Raw genomic sequence first — 19,573 nt, 5'->3', positions numbered from 1 at the left:
TTTACGCGACACTTTCGATCAGTGGACACTTTCAAACGATCGGGGAACGAAAACTTATTATCTTCGCGGCAGTCGGATCGAAACTTTTGTTAACTTGTTTAAAAAATTCTTTAGCACTTTGCTTATTTGAAGAATTGTCGAGCAAATTAATTTCACCTATCAAACGATTAATACTTGCGCTAAGTAATAAAATCACCGGCTGAAAACGAACTCCGTTAGATAGGTAAATCGATTCGACCGCGATTTTGCGCAGGATTCGATTGATTAATTCGATTGATAGATAATCAAGCCATTATCAAATCTACCGTCCGACAATCTAATCAAGCCTCCGGGCGGGATTTACAGCACGTACGATTCCGAAATGCCAATAAACCAGGCCCGCGTTTACGATTTCAACGTGTACTTTGCACCTGATTGCTTCCCTGCGCGCTGTGTGAATCACCAACGAGCCTCTGCCCTTTGTTACTTGTAAATTGGCGAATCGATGCACTCGATTCACAACCAGCCCGTTTACTTGCTCGATGTGCTTGCACCGCAACGACTTCCGTTGATGTCGAAAATTATCGCGACGCGTTGACCGTTTCGTAATCGACGCAAGAAATTTACTTCGACCGAATGATTTCAATTTTAATTTCAATGTAGACCTTTTCTCTCGCGCGGTGTATACACGTGTTACGTTTGTATTACCACTGGAGTCTTCTATATTCTTCATCATTGTAGTCGATTCAGTATGAAAGGGAGTAAGGAACGATGGGAAAAGAATAAAGCAAATAATTTTAGTTTAACAACGACCATATTCGATTTGTCGTCAATTTATTTCCGGTTTCAGTAACGCTTGAAATGTTAGGATATATTCACGAAACTGACGCTTCGTTGATCTCGACTACTTGCACACGAATGGTCGTTCAGTCGATACGAAACAAGTTTTTCTTGATTTTCTTTTAATCGAAACATAAACGGCGAGTTTCGAACGACCCGCAGATTCTCGTACTTAAAATTAACGACCAAATGCATCGATGGCACGAGGGAAGTTGATCATTTTCTTTTTCTCCTTTATGCAGTCGTTAAAATTTTGACTATATTAAAAGTTTCTTTAGCGTAAAAACATCGTTAAGAAAGGATATTATCAGTGCGTTTAGTAGAATACACGAGTCTTAGAGTGTTTAGAATGAATGAGACGCCTTTCGAGAAAAAAAATGTCGTTCGTGAACGTGATTACACATCGACGCGCGTGTCGACGTCAACTTCGATCGTGCAAAATCGTAGGAAAGTTCTCGTTGACGGAGTCAACGATTGCGGCTCTCTCGAGTCTAATGTAACTAGATCTTCCTTCGATCAAATCGGCCGTTTCAATTTTTCCGCCGCGAGTAGGAATTCGATCGAACAATTTGGAATACACGACTGCTGTAGAATCTACGTCATCCAAGTGCAGAATTAGGGTTCTTGCTACTTCGATACTTTTATTTTCTTCAGGAATTATTTCTGTTAACCGAATAACTTTTTTAGCAATTAGGGTAATGGACCATTTCACCAATTTGTATGTTCGAGGTGTGAAGAGGGTTCTCCGTGTTCCAATAAACCTCAAATTTTACTTTTTATTATCGGAAATTTTTGAATGTTTACATTTCCTTAGTAATTCGGGTAATGGAAGTTCCATTCGTCCAATTTTGTATGCATACCGAAGTGCACACAGGTGGTTTTGACGCGTTCCAATTCCAATAAATCCAAAATTTTATTTTCTGTTTTTGCAAGATTTTCGAATACTTATATTTACCTAGCAATTTCGATAATGGAACTTCTCAGTTTCTTGCAGATATCTGCAATACATGATTTTTTTGATTATCTAAAAATTTCCGGAATACTTCTGTTCAGTAATTTGGATAATGCAGGTTCTATGTTTGCCGTTGTTCGATTTCATAACGATTACAATCGTGTCCCCGTTAAGGCCGATCTGTTCCGTAGGAGGATCAATATGTTCTTCGACTTCAGGTACCATATGTACAAACATTTTGCTCACTTGCACGCGGTCTCACTCACACGCAACACAGTTAAACATCCACGCATTCGTATCAGTGACAATAGGTCACGTTCTGTGTCAGTCGTTCGCGAGATCGATCGTTATGTGTACATATTTATACATAATATAATTAGCATATTGACTAGAACGGTTTTGGTTCCAGCATCGACGAGGAAATCGTTCGGATTGAATACGCTTTTATTCCTCGGACGTCCGTGTAAACGCGTTGGTCTTCGAATCGCAGGAAAAACGCACACGATTCCATCGTTCTCTTTTATTTTCGCAGAAACCTATCATTCCTCTGCGAAGGAACACACTCTTCCGCTAGACGACCTTTCACCGGTTCTCGCTTGTCAATGTCGCGCCTCTTCGAAGGAAATCGAGTTTGCCTATCTACTTACGTTCGTACACGGCCGAGGATCATGGCTGACGCGAAACGGAGAAAAGAATCGAAAGGGGACGCGTCGAGACACCCGAGCCGTCCTTCGCAGATGCTAGAATTCACGAGTCGAAGTGCTTTCGAAGAGAGTTTGGTTCGCCATGACCGTTTCCTCGATTCCCCTCTACCTTCATCCTCTTTTTCTTCGCTGTACTCGATCCTTTCGATATCCTCGCTACGGCGCCATCAGTCGTTTCACGTTGTAACGGCAGTAATCCCGACCTATTATGTCCTCGTGCGGAATTTCCTCCTCCAGTGGTTCTATACCCTCCGCTGCCATGTCGTCGCGAACCTGCGACCAACAAAAAAACCTTATTCGTTCTTTGGATTCATTAACCCATTTATTGCCATGAACTCGTTTGAGAATCTCCCCCATTTATCTCGCCGGAACCTCTTTTCTTTTGCTACCATTTACGTTTGTGCAATAGCAATAAATTTAACGCTTCAAAATATTTTGCTCGAGATCATTTTTATACTTTTTGTTTCTCATTCTAATTACACGAGGTTATGCCTTTAGAATTTTTCCAGTATATCTCTTTCTCTTTCTCGTTGAATTAAACGAGAGTTGACCGTCAACGAGCGAAGGAAGAAGGAATTTGTCGATAGGAGGGATTTTAAGGAAAAAGTCAATCAATTTTGACGGTGGTCCGGTGAAAGTTCCGGCTCGTGAGGTGCACATGGCGTCGCGAATATTCTGAGGAAAAATCACGCTCGACGAGAAAAAGGGAATGTTCGCGAGAGGTTGTATGGCGAAAGCCATGCTTGGCGTAGGGAAAAAAAGTTCGCGGTGCGCGTATTTCATGCGACCCTGCACAACCACCATCAATTTTCGGTAAGCCCATTAACCTTCCACGACCATTACGGTACGGCCGAAGCTTTCGTTGCTGTTCCGTAAACGCGTAACCGATGTTCACAACTTTTTTCCTGTGCCTACACCCGCTACCCTCTTAACCTCTGTCTTTTCTGTCTTTCCCGCGTGTTTTTGCCGTTTAATCGTTTAGCGGTAATGACTCGTAGACCCCGCGTTATCTCCGGAGCAGGGAAATTTTAAATACCATAATATTTCAGTAACAACGATGTCAATTTGCGAAATTAGAACATGACACCCTTAACGGTTCTTATCAAATTTTATCACCGTGCGACAGTCGTTTTCTCGGCTGCGAAAGGGTAGTACCTGGTTCACGACGTCGCGAAAAAAGAAAATGAGCTTGTAACAAATGCCGGTGGTTCTTGGGTTCCCTAATCAAATCCACTTTTATCGCTGCCTTCGCAGCTACCGTAACATCGCGATAAAGCATCCCCCGGCGACATTACAAACGTTTCGTCGCGTAATGCGTGCTCTTTTTTCCTCGTCCACGTACGTTTTACCTTCAAATTGAATTTTCTTCCCTTTCTGGTCCTCTCGCTCGACGCATTTACCATCGCGAAACACTGCGAGGAATCGTCAGGGAAATTAAAATGTTAATGGACGATTTCTTAGCGAGTAAAACAGACTGTTTTGCGAGATGAATATTGTCCATAAATTCCGAACGTTTTTAATCAAACGCACCATTATTTCTATCTTTCACCCGTCCTTGATGAATCATTACGAGTCCTTTCGCGAGTGCAGTAAAATGCATCGGCGATTATTTTGCTTCCAAACATCGCGATGAACGTAAACGGTTTTCCTTTCCGATCGCGTTTCTTTGTCAGACTCCGATGCAACTTTTTTCTGCGGTAGTAACGATTTTCGATGGCTATAATTCTTGCAATGTTTTATTTCGTACACAGAATATCGTACAACTGGTACACGAATTAACTATTACGATAAATAATTATTTGAACATAATTCTATGAACGCCATTGTAGCAGTTGCAATCAACAGATCTCGTTAATTAGAGCCGTGATTAGGTATACCTGTATCAAACGTATTAATTGAATCGAATTTATGGCAGATTAACGATAATGAAAATTATTTGCAATAGCTGTGTATATTTCTGTGGGTTACTGGTTATTGTATCATTTCCATTGCATCACTCAATGAGTCAATTTTGAAAGAGTTCTCTGAACCGTTAATTCGACTATAAAAAGTTATAGTTAATAATTATGTACCAGTAATTACTATGCATACACGGTGTTCCTTGATCGGTGTATTTTGTTACGCTATTCCCAGGGCGTTCACCCACAATTTTCCTGCATCCTTAATCCCAGAAAAATCCCGGAGCTTTCTGTTTCCAGAAACAACGGTGTCACCGTAGCCAGGATGCAATTAGCGCGAGACAATGCACCTCGTAAAGTAATTGTATCCAGGAACGAGGTTCAATTTTCCAAGAAATCTTCTTCACACGGTGTTCATTGGTCGCGCGAACAACGGTAGCTGAACGTCCATTACGTTTCTCATTAATTTTTATCGTGATCGTAAGAAGTATGATTAACGTAGTCTCGAATTTCAGCCTGTCTTGGCGAAACAGCACCGACGAAATTCAATTTCCCCGTTGGAATTTCGTCGCCGTCGTTTCACTCGGTACACGACAGAATGGTCTATTGTTTTAACAATTACTACGTTTCTCGCGTTCGGTGACGAACACCGGCACCATAGAGAATTCTGGATCCAGTCGTAGGAAGGGAATTAAAATCGTCGAGAGTTAAAGGTGTGCACCTGCTAAGATGTACTCGGGCTTTCCTTTCCTTTTACGAGCTACGAATTAACGTCCTAGCTGCGAAGAAGTCAGGTTCGCGCAACTTCTTCCGCGCACCGGCAATCATTCTGGAAACTGTTTCACTCTACCGGTAATTTGCTTTTCCCATTTTCCTTGCGCGAATTTCTCTGTTTCGAGACGTTTAATCGAATCGAACCGCTTATCTTTTTCTGGTCGACTATGAATCTTGACTCGAGTTTGCCATCAGCACTTTTGTAATTATGGGGTAATAAAAATATCTACTTTGATGGAACGGTGTCGTAACATAATATTCCAGTTCTAATTATTAGCAAAACATTATACCAGAACAGGCTCCTGGGTTAAATTGTCATTGTGATTTTAGTGACATCGTGGAGGGTCGTCAAATAATGGTACACGTAATTTCTCGGTTGTAATTCAATTAAACGTTAACACGTGGCACAGTTTCGCGTTAGAAAAGGTCAACTAATGGAACGTGCACGCCTGTCCCTGGTAGACTGGTACAAATCATAGAAGAGAGACGGTGGTTCGAGTAGGTGAAGGATCGAGCCAGCTGATTCTGGGATTGGCAGTAGTCCAAGGGAACAAAAATCGCCCAGCCGTCTTGCTCGACGATACACCGGCAAACGCGTGATTTGTGTGCTTTATTAAATTCGATATTGGTCGGCTTGGCTAACCCGATTTCTGGTCATCGGATATTTCGCTCCGCAGACCCTTCTGTGTTCTCTAGTATTGCGAATTCAATTTAGGATAGTGTAGAACGTGCAAGGATTTTAATTACCGCGAGGAACCACGTGTGGTGGCTACCGATTTAAATAAAACATCGGATCTAAACGCGTATCGTCAGATTGTCAAAACTCGAGTATTTTCTTTTGCGTTCAGAGAACTACAAATTTGTAGTTGACAGAGACTAATGTTTAACGAGGTGTATTTTTTACAAAAAAGATGTGGATTAGAAATAGGGAAACGTTCACCTTCTCCACTGCTTTGAACACGCGAATCAGATTGAGCCCAGCCAGCTTTCGGATGTCTTTCTCCGACCAACCGCGCGCCAACAACTCCGCAAAAAGCTCCGGGTATTTGCTGACGTCCTCCAGGCCCGTCGGTGTCCTGAAACAACCAGATCGTAAAACGGTTTCATTTAGAAATGCTTCGGGCGTCGTGAACGTCGAATTCGTCGATTAATCTCGCTGGTTCGTACACAGACGGGTAACAAGTTTCTTCTTTTCTGTTTTTGCGATTTGCCGACGTCCGATAAAAGGACTCCTTTCATCTCGAACGTCGCTGTTTACATGAATATTTCTTTACGACGGAACAGTATATTAATGAAGCCGCCGCATGGCGGGAGTTTAAATTAGAAAACTGCTCGAAACTTTTTACAAGAGCTTTTCGTATAGCCTCGCAACGTGTACACTCCATATTACTCGCATAATTTTCCTGCGCGTAATTCTTCGAAGAAAGTTTAATCTATTACGTTTTTCCGCGTTTCTTCGTTGCTTAACGCTCAGTAGGAGACCGTGGATGACCCCGTTAACGCGTATAAAAATTCGCCAGCGAAAAAATTTGCAACTTTCGTCTCTGCGGGAATTTCACCGGCCTCATTTGCATCGCTCTTTCAATAACGTATTCGCTCGATCTCTTTTCGTACGTTACACCGCTCTATACCGGGTTTATAGAACAAATTAACTTTGGATCAATTTCAAAGAACCAAAGAGGGAAGTTTACTCGAAAAAGTTTAAATTATCGAGTTCCCGAAGTACGAGGTAAGAAACTATGATTGGGACAAAGCTGTCCAATACAAATTCGCGGCTAGGATAACGAGCTTGTTGGAAGAGAGAAGCTGTCGCGAATAAATTACGATTCTCCTCGGGCGGTTTATTCCTCATTACTCTAATTACTATTAGAGCGAGTCGCTTGATGGCTCGAGCTGCGAGGTTCTTCGCAAGCTCTACTGCTTTACGAACCGAACGTTTGTGAAATTGTGCCACGAGGTCGAGCTTTTGCATTTTAACGACTTCGGTTAAGAGTCCGCGGATAAGTTGCCGGATAATGAAAATTGACGACTATACACGCGTATTTTCATTCCTGATTATTAATACGCTATCGAGGTCGACTTTGTTACTTCGAATATATCGATGCACTCCGTCTTAAATTGCACGATTGTTTTACAGATGTTTATTGTTGCATGACCCACTCATCACCAACAAGTTATTCTAACGTAAACACATCTTAGTCATAGTTCCAGCTCATCTAGCCTCCTGTACCCTGTTATTCATCCTGTCCCTTGTATCTTGACCATCCGTTGACCACCGATTACCCACTATTACCCTTATATATATTTGTAACGAAAAACTCTTCGTCAGATTTCTGTAGTCAGTACCAGCGTGCGTGTTGGTTTTAATTCCACAACCCGGAATTCAACATTATATTTCAGCACAGTCGTGCACTCTTACTTCTTGATTAAGTATGAAACGTTAACGTTGTTTAATAGATAAGAGCATGTTGATCGTACGAACAGTATGACAGTAATTTAATAGGCAAATCGTGGTCAGGACATTACAGGCAAATTGATATTCGTTCGAAATCATGCACACGAAGAGAAGATCGGTCAACTAATTTGTACGCGGTCGATGGCATAGGGATGTACGAACGAGCGGATATTCACGGCGAATTAGAGTCTGATCAGTCTGAATTTCGACGTTCTCATTACGCGCGTCATAACGAGCACCAGAGAAGGGCTAGCGTCGACAACGAGCGTTGCAGAACCGTTGAAAGCTACCTGCTGACAATGTCGGCCCAACAAGAGCGGTTAGAGACTTATTCATGGCGCGTCATATCGCGGCTGAAACTGGCAGTTATGCAGCTGTGTATTGTGTACAGACATCGACTGTCTGCGGTCACGAGCGTTGTTTCAATCTCGGAAATTTCCAAATCGAGTGCGATGCTTTTTACGAAACGACTGTAAACGATGGCCATCGGTCCGTTTCATCGTTGTTTCGAAGCTTCTCTCGTTTCTCGCTACTTTCTGCCGCTATCGTCGCACTATAACTTCAGCTATATTGCAAATATTATCTTTAACAGCATACTCGCTTGAAAAAGAGAAATCCAAGAGATTGCGTTTCTCCAAGCTTCAGATTTGATGATGTGAAGTTAGCTAACATCAAAATTGAAGTTTAATGAAAATATCTGTGTGAAGGGTTTATTAACCTTTCGAAAATATCTTTCTAAAATGGTTAATCGTCGCTTAAGTAATGATCGAAACATGTGAAGTCTGATTCAGTGACACAAAAGTAATACAAAATGGCAGTAACACAAACGTAACCGTGATACGTTAATAGGAAAATGTAGCGTAATTGAAGGCAGGTACCCGATGCGAAAGTTTGCAATCTGTGGATCGTTCTGGGAGCATTTTTTGCTCCCTAAGGAACGAATAACAATTACGTACGTCGGTAGCGATCGGAATTGAGGGTAGGTAGGAGGGAAAGAAAGATATAGAGCGCGATAAAATACTGGCCGTGGAAAATTGAGCCGAGACGAGATTTATCGGAGTCGTTTGAATGGCGCCTGGTCGAAGCTTGTCGCGTTGCTCGTTGCTCGTTGCTGGTTGCTCGTTGCCCGAACGGTATTCCGGTCCACGATATTTCCAATTCCCCGTGCTTTCCATCCAGTTCCACGAAGGGAATGGAAACGTGCACGCGCGAGTACGCGGCGTGTTCGCGCGATTTTGTCAGGGATCCATACAGTCGGTTCTACAGGAATCTGGTTACGAAAAAGGGGAACGAAACGCGACAAAGCTCTCCCATTCGCGTGGACACCAGAACTGCATCACGACCATCTTTCTCCGCCAGTCTTCCGTGCACGCGATCAACGCGAAACCAAAAATCCTATTCGAACGCGAAGATACATTTCGTCCCGCCGTTCTGACAGTGATTTATAGACGAGGAATGAAAAGGAGAGGAAAAACGACGATGCAGTGGAAGAAACGCTGAAGGGATCGATACCGAGACCAGCCACCAAGAAAAGAAAAATAGGATACGCTTTCTCTCGATCATCCCCGATATCGATGCTAATTGCGTCGATTACGAGATATAGCTATGATCGATGATTACTGAAAACGAGAGGAGTGAAATCCGTTTTAAAATAAAAACGAGAGGCTCTATTTTGGGCTACTTTCAAATTCGTTTGACGTCATTCGATGGTTTGCTTTTAATTTTTAAGCGAAATAGAAATATTTTTCTGTGTTCCATATCGTATGTCGAATTCGTGTTGTTTCCCCGTTGGTACTAATTTCTGTGTCGCCGAGATATCGACACAAGTAATTAACAAATTACAAGTTTAACGTACTCGAGTTAACGAAGAAGTAGCAAATTAAAGCGTTGTACCGGAAGTTACGAAGCAGTAATGAGAAATTTGAACGCGACGGTGCGGCAAATCGCGTCGATTGGAAAGACATTTAATTGAAAGGGACACGTAACGAGGAGGAAAAAGTAGATTCGAAACATTCCTGAATATTCGGCGACAAAACGAGCCGTATCGAGATATCGTATAACCATGGGCGAGATGATCGATCAATTAAAATAACTTGTCGGCTGCACACACATTTTTCTGGAGAAACAGCGCGGACCGTTAACTAGAACGGAAAACTGGGACATTGGCTAATAACGAACTGTACAAATTTAACAAAGTAATTATTGGAACAATTTCGTAGAAGAGACCCGATTTGCGAATCGTTGGAACGAGGATAAACGCCGATGGGTATCGTTCGCTTTTGCAGAATCGCTGCTCTGATCGAGTATCCTTAACGAGCACCGCGAAATAACGATACGAGAGGGTTAAGTAAACTCAAATAAGCGAGATCGACTAATCGCGAGAAAACTCGGTTCAACGGAAAGTCAACGGTTCAAAGTTTAACGAACTGATCTACTGCTTGTTTTGCCGCGAGAACTTCTGTTTCAACGTAAAACCATTTCGCGTCGTTGTTTAGAATATTTAAAAAAAAATAGTTCGTTGCACAAAGAATAATAGGAATAATAAAGAGTTTTGAAAAAAGCGGCGAACGCGAGGTAACATCGAATCGATAAAACCCAATATTCCCGTTAATTACGTAATTCGACAGGCTTTTAAGCGGTGTTAAAATTTACGTTAATGCAATATCAAACGGTCTTCCTGCGCTTTTAACTACATTACGATGTATTGAAGTATGTATTTAACAACATACTGTGTAACCATATTAATTATCCTGTAATAACGTCATTACATATTTATTATTTCATCAAAAGCACCAGGACTTGCACCATTTTCGACAGTATACGGTAAATGGTACGCGAAAGAAAAAGTAATGATCCCAAAATTGCTCTTAACGAGTTATGAATAAATTTCGAATGCGATTAAAATTTATCCAACGGCTAATTCCGTGGAGACCTAAGAGGTTTAGGGCTGCGGCGAGCCTCGAAACAACCCTTAATCTAATGGCGTAATTAACTGTAGCTGCGAGCAATTTGTGGCTTCTCACCGTAGAACGCCCACGACAATCGAAGGTGTACAATTAATCTTAAAACGATTTCCAAAATCGCATGTTACCACCTTTTAAAAAAAACTACTGTTTTATCCCATCTACTGTTTTAAAACCTGATTTACGAGGAGCGATCCGATTTTGAAAAGTAAATGAAGTAATCAAATAAAGGTGGACGGAAATAATGAAATTCGCGAAGCGATATGGTAATTCACTAGATCTTTTATCGGCGATTTGATTTATTTTTCAATCAACGTTTAACTCGTCAAGTTGCAGCAGCAGATTGCGAGCTATTCGATCGGTAACAGCGGCACATTCTTTTTCTTCTAACTCGCGTTTTCTTTTTTCCTACTGCTCCACGTGCAATTTGCGTCTCTCCCGTTGCCACGTTGTTTTTTATCCCTTCCAGCCGCACTTTGCCACGCCCATACGTGTTTTTCGCGCGGATTTCGAAAGCCCCGACAACTTTTTAGCAGCTGCTGTCCGCACCCTTTTTTTCCGTTTCCCCTATGCTGCTTCTCTATTTTTTTCTCCCCTTTTTTTGGCGCGGTTTAATGGCGAACGCTCTGATTTCAGCCTCGAGCGGGTATAACGCTTCGCAGTCTCGCAAACACGATCCACCGATATCGTGTTTTGCCCGTTTCTTTTGCACCTCCGTTTCTACCATAAATTCAGCGATCTCGGCTCGTTGAAAAACTCGAAAACTTCAAGTTTATAGCGTACGTCGCATAATTAGTTCTCGAATTAATATACGATAACACAGTTAACAAATTCTGTGAAAAAAATATTCCTGTATTTATACATTTGTATATCTCTAATAAAAGTGAACCGGAAGATGTAGATAAAATCGACCAGTCGACAGCAAGTTGTGCAACGAGACACCCCGTTCGAATGCAGCGTTGTATCGTGGTTTAGTGAACATGCAGTTTGAATGGTCTCGTATGTACCTGTATATTTGCTAGCAGAGAGCTTAATGCAAACAAAATGAGCCAACGCAATAATAGCACGCTATATTTTCAGTTGAAGCTGCTTTCAGCCCATCTCGAGTGTTCGCTCGGTTATTTCACCTACTATTATCTTCGGTATAAATAAAACGGAGTTACGCGAAATGGCTTGTAACGCAAGTCGATCGTACTAAATATTTCACCGCGTACTGTAACGATAAAATATCCATATCCTTCACTGTTATCCAGGGATACGCAGGTTTTTATAAAAGAATCTCGATGCAATTTCATCGCGAAACGGTCTTAAAACTATTTCGTCGGAAACGCTCGTAGAAAACAGAGGCGGTTAAGAACCAGCTGGAAGGTCGTCGATCGTACGTTTTACCTCGGTCGTGTTACGTTTTTACGGGGCACCGGTCAACGCTTCGTGCAAGCGTTAAAAACCACACGTGCTTTATGGCCGGGGTATCTCGTAAATCGCGGATGGTACAGGAGAAAACAAGAAGGGCGGTCAAGAAATTGTTGCGTTTCTCTTCCTTTTGGCTCACTGATTCTCCGTGCGTTCGTTAAAATTCGCTCATTTGTTGCGCCTCGCTCGCTTTCTGCCAGCCGCGTGATTTATTGCTGCCAGCCTCGTAAGCGCATTTTTACGAGCACCGCGAATAATGCCAGCAAAATTATGGAAATAACGATGTCGAGTATCGTGCTACATAAATTATTATTGTTTTAGGCGAACGAACGCTGTAAACAGCTTTATAGCTTCGTTACGAATTTAACTTATTACATCGAATATCGATTACGTTCATTACTCCTTTTAGACTCCTTAACTTCAAAAATTACAAGCTCATACGAACACATCGACAGCAAGGAATTTTTTAATGAACTAGTTATTCTATTATACTGTTATTTTTTATTCTGGAACCAGTACCACAAATTTAGGCTGTTTTTTTTTAATTTAACCCTATGCAGGCCCCTCTCAGGCACCATTCTACTAATTCTATAATAGTGCTCGTGTGATGTATGATCACAGTGAAACAGATAATGGTGGAAATTATTAATAACCTCAAAAGAACTCATTTAACATTTTAAAGTTGCTGTTTGCATACAATAAAATTATCTTCGAGTGCAAAGGGTTAAAGTATGCACAGGACTAGAAATTTAAAAAAATGTTGCATATCTGCTACCAACTGTATAAAAGTTTTATAAGGAAATATGAAAGAACTTACAGATTGATCCCATCATATCCAGCACCTATTCCGACGTGGTCAATTCCAGCGACAGTTCTCACGTGATCGATATGAGCTGCAACAGAAGAAAATAGGCAACTAAATTCGACATAGCCAAACTTAAGTCGGCGCTGAAATATCATTAGTATCTGGAATATTTTTTGCATTTCCGTTCCACGAGCATTTCATTCGATGAAATGGTCAGCCAGCGTGTTAAGCGGTCAGAATTGTTGCGTTGCAGCCATGCGACGAGCAGCGTGCAACGAGGAATCAATCATGATGGTAATATTGTCAATGGGCTAACACGAGCGAGCACACAGCCGAAATTATTACCACGAGTCAGTTTAACGCGACGCTTCCTGTTCGTGAGCATAATTCTCTCGTCGTTTCCTCCGCAATGCGAACGATTTAGCGCGAACGGAAATGGATCGTTTTCAACCTCTCAGAAGGGGTAATTGCCGATCAAAAATGTACACGCTTCGAAATTATTTCCACTGTTTCTTGAATTCAATTACCTTTCTCTTTTCGTTTCGTGATTGCCAAGTTGGTATTTGCGAACGGTCTTTACATCGTGACAAATCGAAATCTGTTCATTGTTCGAGCCATTGGCACCTCTGTGTCGTTTTTTCCTCCCTTGGCATTCTCTCGAAACAACGTTAAACGTCAAACACGTTTCTCTTCGAACTTCCTCTTTGAGAAGTTTAAAAGAAGTTGTTGACTGTCACACGCCAACGATTCGATCTAGTTTCGAAAACGAGTTACGTTCGACTTCCTGTACTACGGGTATCTTTTTAAATTTCTTCGTTCCATGGAATATCGACCAAACGGAAACGTATCAACGATGGCAAAAGGTTCCAACGCTGACAGATTCGATCGAATCTTCCTCTCATGACGTTCGTGCCTCATTATCTGTTCCGTCGGTCTCACGTATCTCCACGTCCAAGATTCCAAGTGAAACTTTTACGTCGGCCATTCGGATTTTGAAAGACTCGGGGATTTGAGAATTAATAAATTATACGGGATTTTATAAATTTGAAGATATGAGAATTTATAAATTTTAAGATCGTAGAATTTTCAATAATGAAGATGTAGAGTCCGAGTACTTGAAGATTTGCAAATTTTAGAACTAGTTCCAGGAGTAGAAAATGGAACGTAAATTTGATGATCCGACGTTTCATGACTCGAAATTTGGAAATGAAAATATACGAAGCTGTTCCGAAGCGTGTTGGCAGAAGTTTCGCAGGGAAAACATGTTCGCGACGAAGGGAAGCAAGATCAAACGGGCGTACCGCTGAAATCCGCAACACCTGGGGGAAAGCTTAGCGCTGCGGTAGTGTTCCCAACATTTTTGTTTTTTTACCGCACAGGGACCACGATATTTGCTTGCTGCTGGATGCATTTCGTTATTCCCAGCGCCGCGACACACCAAGTGCGAAGGTTAACACGGAACGCGCGAAACTGGTAATCCCCGTGCCGGTGTTTCACTTTGTGGCTTGAAAAAAAAATCACCGTGCAAACAAACCAGAAACCGGACGAAATTCACTGAGAGAATTCGAAATCACACACGGTTTTCAAATTTTCATCGACCGCCGGCTCGTAGACGGTAGGAACGCTGCTAAATGATACGTGTTCTCGCAAATAATCTCATAACTCGATAAAAGTAAACGGAATGGATAATACTCGGTAAACAACTAGCGGGGGATTTCTTTCTGTGCACTTACCCTTAATAGGGGGAGGAACGTGTTGCACAGGAACGTACGTCTCGTTTTCGCATTGGAAATAGCAGGAGTCGGTGGAAAAGTGTATTGCGGGAAAACGGAGGAGAAAATGCTAAGTTCCGTGCTGTTCGAGTTGAAATTCTAAAGTTACGGTTGCGTCTCATGAATCACAAAGGGTACGCGGATATGAAAGTGCAATTGCCCGTTGTCGACTTTTCTTTGCACTTGCGTTCGATGAAAAACACTTGTTCTTTTTTTCTTGTCGTAACAATAGCGTGGGTGGAAGATACGGTTGCACGGATTTACCTTCGATCTCGCGTGTCTTCGTGCAATAGCGATCTCTTTTGCGAATAAGCTGAATTCGAAATTAATCGCGATTCAACACATCGCAGTTCGAATTCGACCGGTCATGTACAATAATTCGAGTACTTTTCAGTCTGTAATCCATTTCGTTCGCTTTTTCACTTTTTCAACGATTCATTCGGTCTGAATGGAATCAAGTTCGAAATCAGTGTAAAAACATCATTTGTTCCGAAGCCGTCCCGTTGTGAAAATGTCGGGATGTTTGATCGCCGGATGATAGGTGTTGATCGCGGCTTAGGGAAGGAAAGCACATTAACGGAAAAAAGGAAAAAGAACAATCTAGACGCGATTGCGGAGTCCTCTTCGATTAGCTTTTATCCGAGAATGCGAGGAGCAGCAGGAATAACAGGTGAACTGTGACCGGAAGGGGAAGAATTAGCCGAGGAATTTTATCGAGCAAAAACCCGGAGTATCGAGAGAAATATTAAGTGTGCCGACCTGCATTCGGTTTGCGTACGAGTACACTTAAAATTGATAAACCGACATGATCCGATGATTGATATTACCGAAAATGGAGGAACTTCCTCAAAGTTCCGATACTCACCAGCCACGTCCTCCAACGTCGATTTCTCGCCGCAGCTGATAAAATGGGGGTAGAAGGACACCATAACTATACCGTCGGACTGCGCCTGCAAGCAGGAAAGCAAGAAAATAACTCGCTACGTTGTCGACGTTTACAATCGCTCTAAATTCCCGGCGACGAGCGGGGAATCGATGTTGTTACTCACCAAATGTCGTAGCGCATGGTCAGGCACGTTTCGCGAGGAATTGCAAAGGGCGTGGGCGCTACTGTGGCTGAAAATAACGGGTGCCCGCGACGTCTTCATCGCCACCAGCATCGTGGGCACGGAAACGTGCGACAGGTCCACCATCATTCCCAGCCGATTCATCTCGAGGACGATACTCTGCGAAAGTTTGTACAATAATTGAGAATTATTGTCTTTTCAATACGAGTAACTCGACGGATATTTTGGTGCGATCTACTTTCCAGCTTTCTGCGAACAGTTTTAAACCTGGCTATTTTCTGGATGCGGAGACTACTTTTGGAACTGAGTCTCGGATTAACTCAGTCTCGAAGTACCGAGAGATTATTGATGCAAGCGTTAAAATTAAACAGGGAGTCGACAGACCGAATTAGAGTTGATTAATATGGAGGAATTTAATGACTGTCGTTTTAAATACGAATGAAGGCTTTGAGGTTATTGCACTTTGAGTGCTGATCACTCCAGAAATAATACACCCTCACAATATCGAAATCACATTGTGCTATAAGAACGTGTCCAGATCACAAAGTGTTGAGGATCAAAGTCGATGTCACAGCACGCGTCTGACATGTGGCAATCGCACGCGTGGCGATGTAAGACGCGGTAATTCGAGTCGCGCCGAATTAACGGGTGGCGATCAAACTTTCCAAACATTCGAACGCATTTCAGTTTGATCGTTTCGTACGAGTTGGCAACGTGTTCACGCATATTCCGCGATGGTTATTACAAACGCTGTTCGATCGGATTGAAATTCACGACATGCCGGTTCCTTTGGACGCTTTGTTCGCGCGGAATTTCAATTCGGGAACGGGAAGACGAGAGATTCGTAGTTTGATGTTTGGCGAGTTTGGGAAATCGTATTACTTTCGGTATTCCACACGCGTTGCCCGCGCGCTGTTTGTTCCGGCACTTTGACAACTTCAGAAATTACGTTTCAAATTCTGTCTAATAACCACGTTCGTGTCTTCCACAGTTCAAGGAAAAAAAGCGAGTCGAGGGGAGGCAAGTTCCAGGAAGATGCAGTATTTCATCGAGATAAGAGATTTCCAATAGGTTCGATCGAGAAAACTGCTGTCACGACCGGAAATATCGTTCTTGGTATCTGACGTCACGCTTTCGAGATACCGTTGCTAATACAAAATTCGATTTCGTAGTTGACGCTTATCATTTGAAGGTGAAACGACCTCTCCTTTGACATTTCTTGTTCTGTCCATTTTTCTAAAGATTCCAATTAAGTCGACTGAAACCTATTCAAAAATTTAACGGGACGGATGTTCACGGTACACAGGGGTGTACCCTGTTTGTCACGCCGCTATACAGCAGTCGTATTTACCATATAACACGAGGTAAGAAAATAGAATAACCGATGTTTCCACGACGGAACGTATTCTTGACAAATATACAACCATCTCAGTGGAAAACGACGCCTCCGTAGCAAAATTTTATTCTATATTTTCGATTTAAATTTGCATATAGATTCAATACGGAGAAACAGTCTGACGCTTCGCATAGTTGTTCAAAAACCCGACAGCTTCATAAAGGTCGCGGAGTCCTGATTTTCTTCCATTAATCCTAACACGATTCATCATCCAGTTTCGCTGCACTCGTTGTCGGGTAATTGCTCGTACTATTTTTGTCCGCGGTGCTTCGTGTAGCAAATTTCTTGCCGCGAAATGAACCGAAATATCGTCTCTTTTAATTCTTCATCCGGAACCGAGGGTTGTCGCGTGAATGCGTAAAAAGATATTTAAAGGATGAAAAATGAGCGTTTCTTCGTGGAGAAAGTTAGGCGGAGGTCGGTGATTTCGCTTTTCACGATACGCTGGCTAGGCGATTCATTTCTTTCGGGGGCACAAGTCAGACGGCAGATATATTTTTTTCTGGACATTGAAAGAATTCACCCTCGTGAATCCCGGGGTTAAGGTGGCGTAACACCGTGTAGTCCGACAGGATGACGAATAGGGCTTCATTCTTCCGCGGATCCTTTCCAAAGGTACTCACCGTCACTGCCACGGCCACGCTTTTTTCTGTCGGCTGCTTCGTCACAGAAATTTCGATTTCCCCTGATAAAGACTCCCTAGACCACGTCGCAAAAATGGAACGGGTTTCGCTGATCAAAACTCCGTAAAACGGCAGCTGCACAAGTTGCCCATATCGTTTTTTATCGCGCAGTAAAACAGCGAAAATTCGTGCTCTTGATCGGGGAGAATTTCTCTCGGATGAACAGTTATCTCGTTCTAGACGGTCCTGCTCTTGATACTTCTGTTACCGGCTGCTACTGTTATCGTCCAGCAACTTCACCAGCGAAACTGTCGATGCTTGGCCGCCTATTTAGACGAAACTTCGGGAAACAAGCTGGCAGCTGGCCTCAAAAGGGCGGCTGGTCATTTCGTGGAACGCTTTCCAAAACTTATCGGTCAGATGTAGCCAAGTGTTGCAAACTTGACGGTACGTTGTTTCACGACGTACGGATCGCTGCTGCGATCACCGATGTCCTCGATAACGCGTCGGTAAACGTTTCTAATCGAACTGCGCAAACATTTGATCTGAAAATCGGACTAGTCCAAATAAAAACGGATCCAAAAATAAATATTTGTCGAGACCAAAGGGGAGAAGGAAAAGGGGTAGAAGTTAATAAAGGTGTTCGAAAGTTTAGCGGCGTTGATGAGATAGTCTATAGATTCTGGGAATTAAGATCAGGGCCGAGGGGAAATGATAATGCAGTTCGTAAAGACTCTTCAGGTGGTAAAGTAATGGCGGGCGCTTAACGCCAGAAACTTCATGAAATTAAAGGAAAGGAGGGGAAAAACGGGATCAGGAGAGCAATATTAATAACAAGTTCGCGAGCAAGAAATTCCTGATGTACGTTTCTGGCTCGTGTTTTTCGAACGAGTATCTCGAGCGGCTCGTAATTAATGTTTCGAACAGTCTGACAGAATGTTCTCGTTCGAGAAAAAATATCCGTCCATTCTTTAAACGTACACTTCCCTTTTCCTTGCAACGATATTACCCTATTGTCCCGCGAAAGTTTCCGTACTGGAGCACGATAAATCATGTTGCTTCTGTTCTCTTTCTTCTGTTCCATTTACCGGTACGCTGCCGTTCGATTCAGTCGAACTTCTAGCAAGTAATTAATCATTGAAATAAACGATCGATCAGCCTGCAAATATTCCGAGCTGGACCGTATTCATTTTTGTAAGCGTGCCATCTAATTTGCAAACTTGTCGTTTGTCATACAAACTTTAAGACGGTATTAACTCCGCTGACGCTTTTTCTTCTCGTGTAACGTCTTGTTCGGAATCAAAACCTCACCCGTAGTTTATCACCCATTTTTCCTTTCTTATATTCCTTATATTATTTTCTTTATAATCCACCGAGTAAAAGCCAATTTTAGTTTTAATTTTAAATTACTAGCATGGACCTCAAATGTTCTCAAATTGATCGCAAAAATTTTCGCGTTGTAATTCGACGAAAGAACATAATTTATTTAATTCCGTCGGCAAAATGAATCGTGTAAGTTTGCGGTGTACGGCGCATGTAAACGGGTTCACAGGAAGCGCAGAGAGCGTACTTGGGAAGGTCCCGAGTGCACTATACTGCCGTGGCATCTTTTCTAATTGTAAGTACCGAACAAGGAGTTTCCTCGGGTCACGGTGCACACATTTGGGAGGTCGGATTAAAGGGAACACAGTTTTCTGTCGTTGTTTGACCGACTGCAATAAGTCACGGCTGTTCCTGCCGAAAAGATCCAAATACCGGTTAAGACACCATCTTTCTCGTTTATTTAATAAAACAGAGATGCCATTTTTTACGAGGGAACAATTTCTTCCCGTGGAAACGTCTGGAACTTACCGGCGTGACTGACTTTTTCTTCATTTTCTGTTTATATAGAACGTGCGACCAATCAAGAAATATGTCCGGGCGCCCACATTT

General features: G+C 42.4%; 1 protein-coding gene across 11 annotated transcripts in view; it reads right to left on the bottom strand.

Annotated features, from left to right (window-relative positions):
• Nucleotides 1-774: 774 nt before the first annotated feature.
• Nucleotides 775-19,573, bottom strand: part of LOC100877469 (dipeptidase 1) — a 62,084-nt gene continuing 43,285 nt past the window's right edge. For 10 of the 11 annotated variants that reach the window (XM_076538045.1, XM_076538044.1, XM_076538047.1 and 7 more), the window contains 5 exons: nt 15,605-15,781; nt 15,421-15,535; nt 12,796-12,871; nt 6,088-6,223; nt 775-2,748 (listed from right to left, as the gene is read on the bottom strand). In XM_076538045.1, the coding sequence (XP_076394160.1) occupies nt 2,632-2,748; nt 6,088-6,223; nt 12,796-12,871; nt 15,421-15,535; nt 15,605-15,781 (621 nt within the window). In that variant the 3' untranslated portion in view covers nt 775-2,631. The remainder of the gene's footprint in view (nt 2,749-6,087; nt 6,224-12,795; nt 12,872-15,420; nt 15,536-15,604; nt 15,782-19,573) is intronic. The other variant, XM_003701465.3, reaches the window with a different exon arrangement.

The sequence above is a fragment of the Megachile rotundata genome, chromosome 12, assembly GCF_050947335.1.
Source record: "Megachile rotundata isolate GNS110a chromosome 12, iyMegRotu1, whole genome shotgun sequence".
Taxonomy (NCBI): domain Eukaryota; kingdom Metazoa; phylum Arthropoda; class Insecta; order Hymenoptera; family Megachilidae; genus Megachile; species Megachile rotundata.
This window is presented reverse-complemented; position numbering and strand designations above follow the sequence as displayed.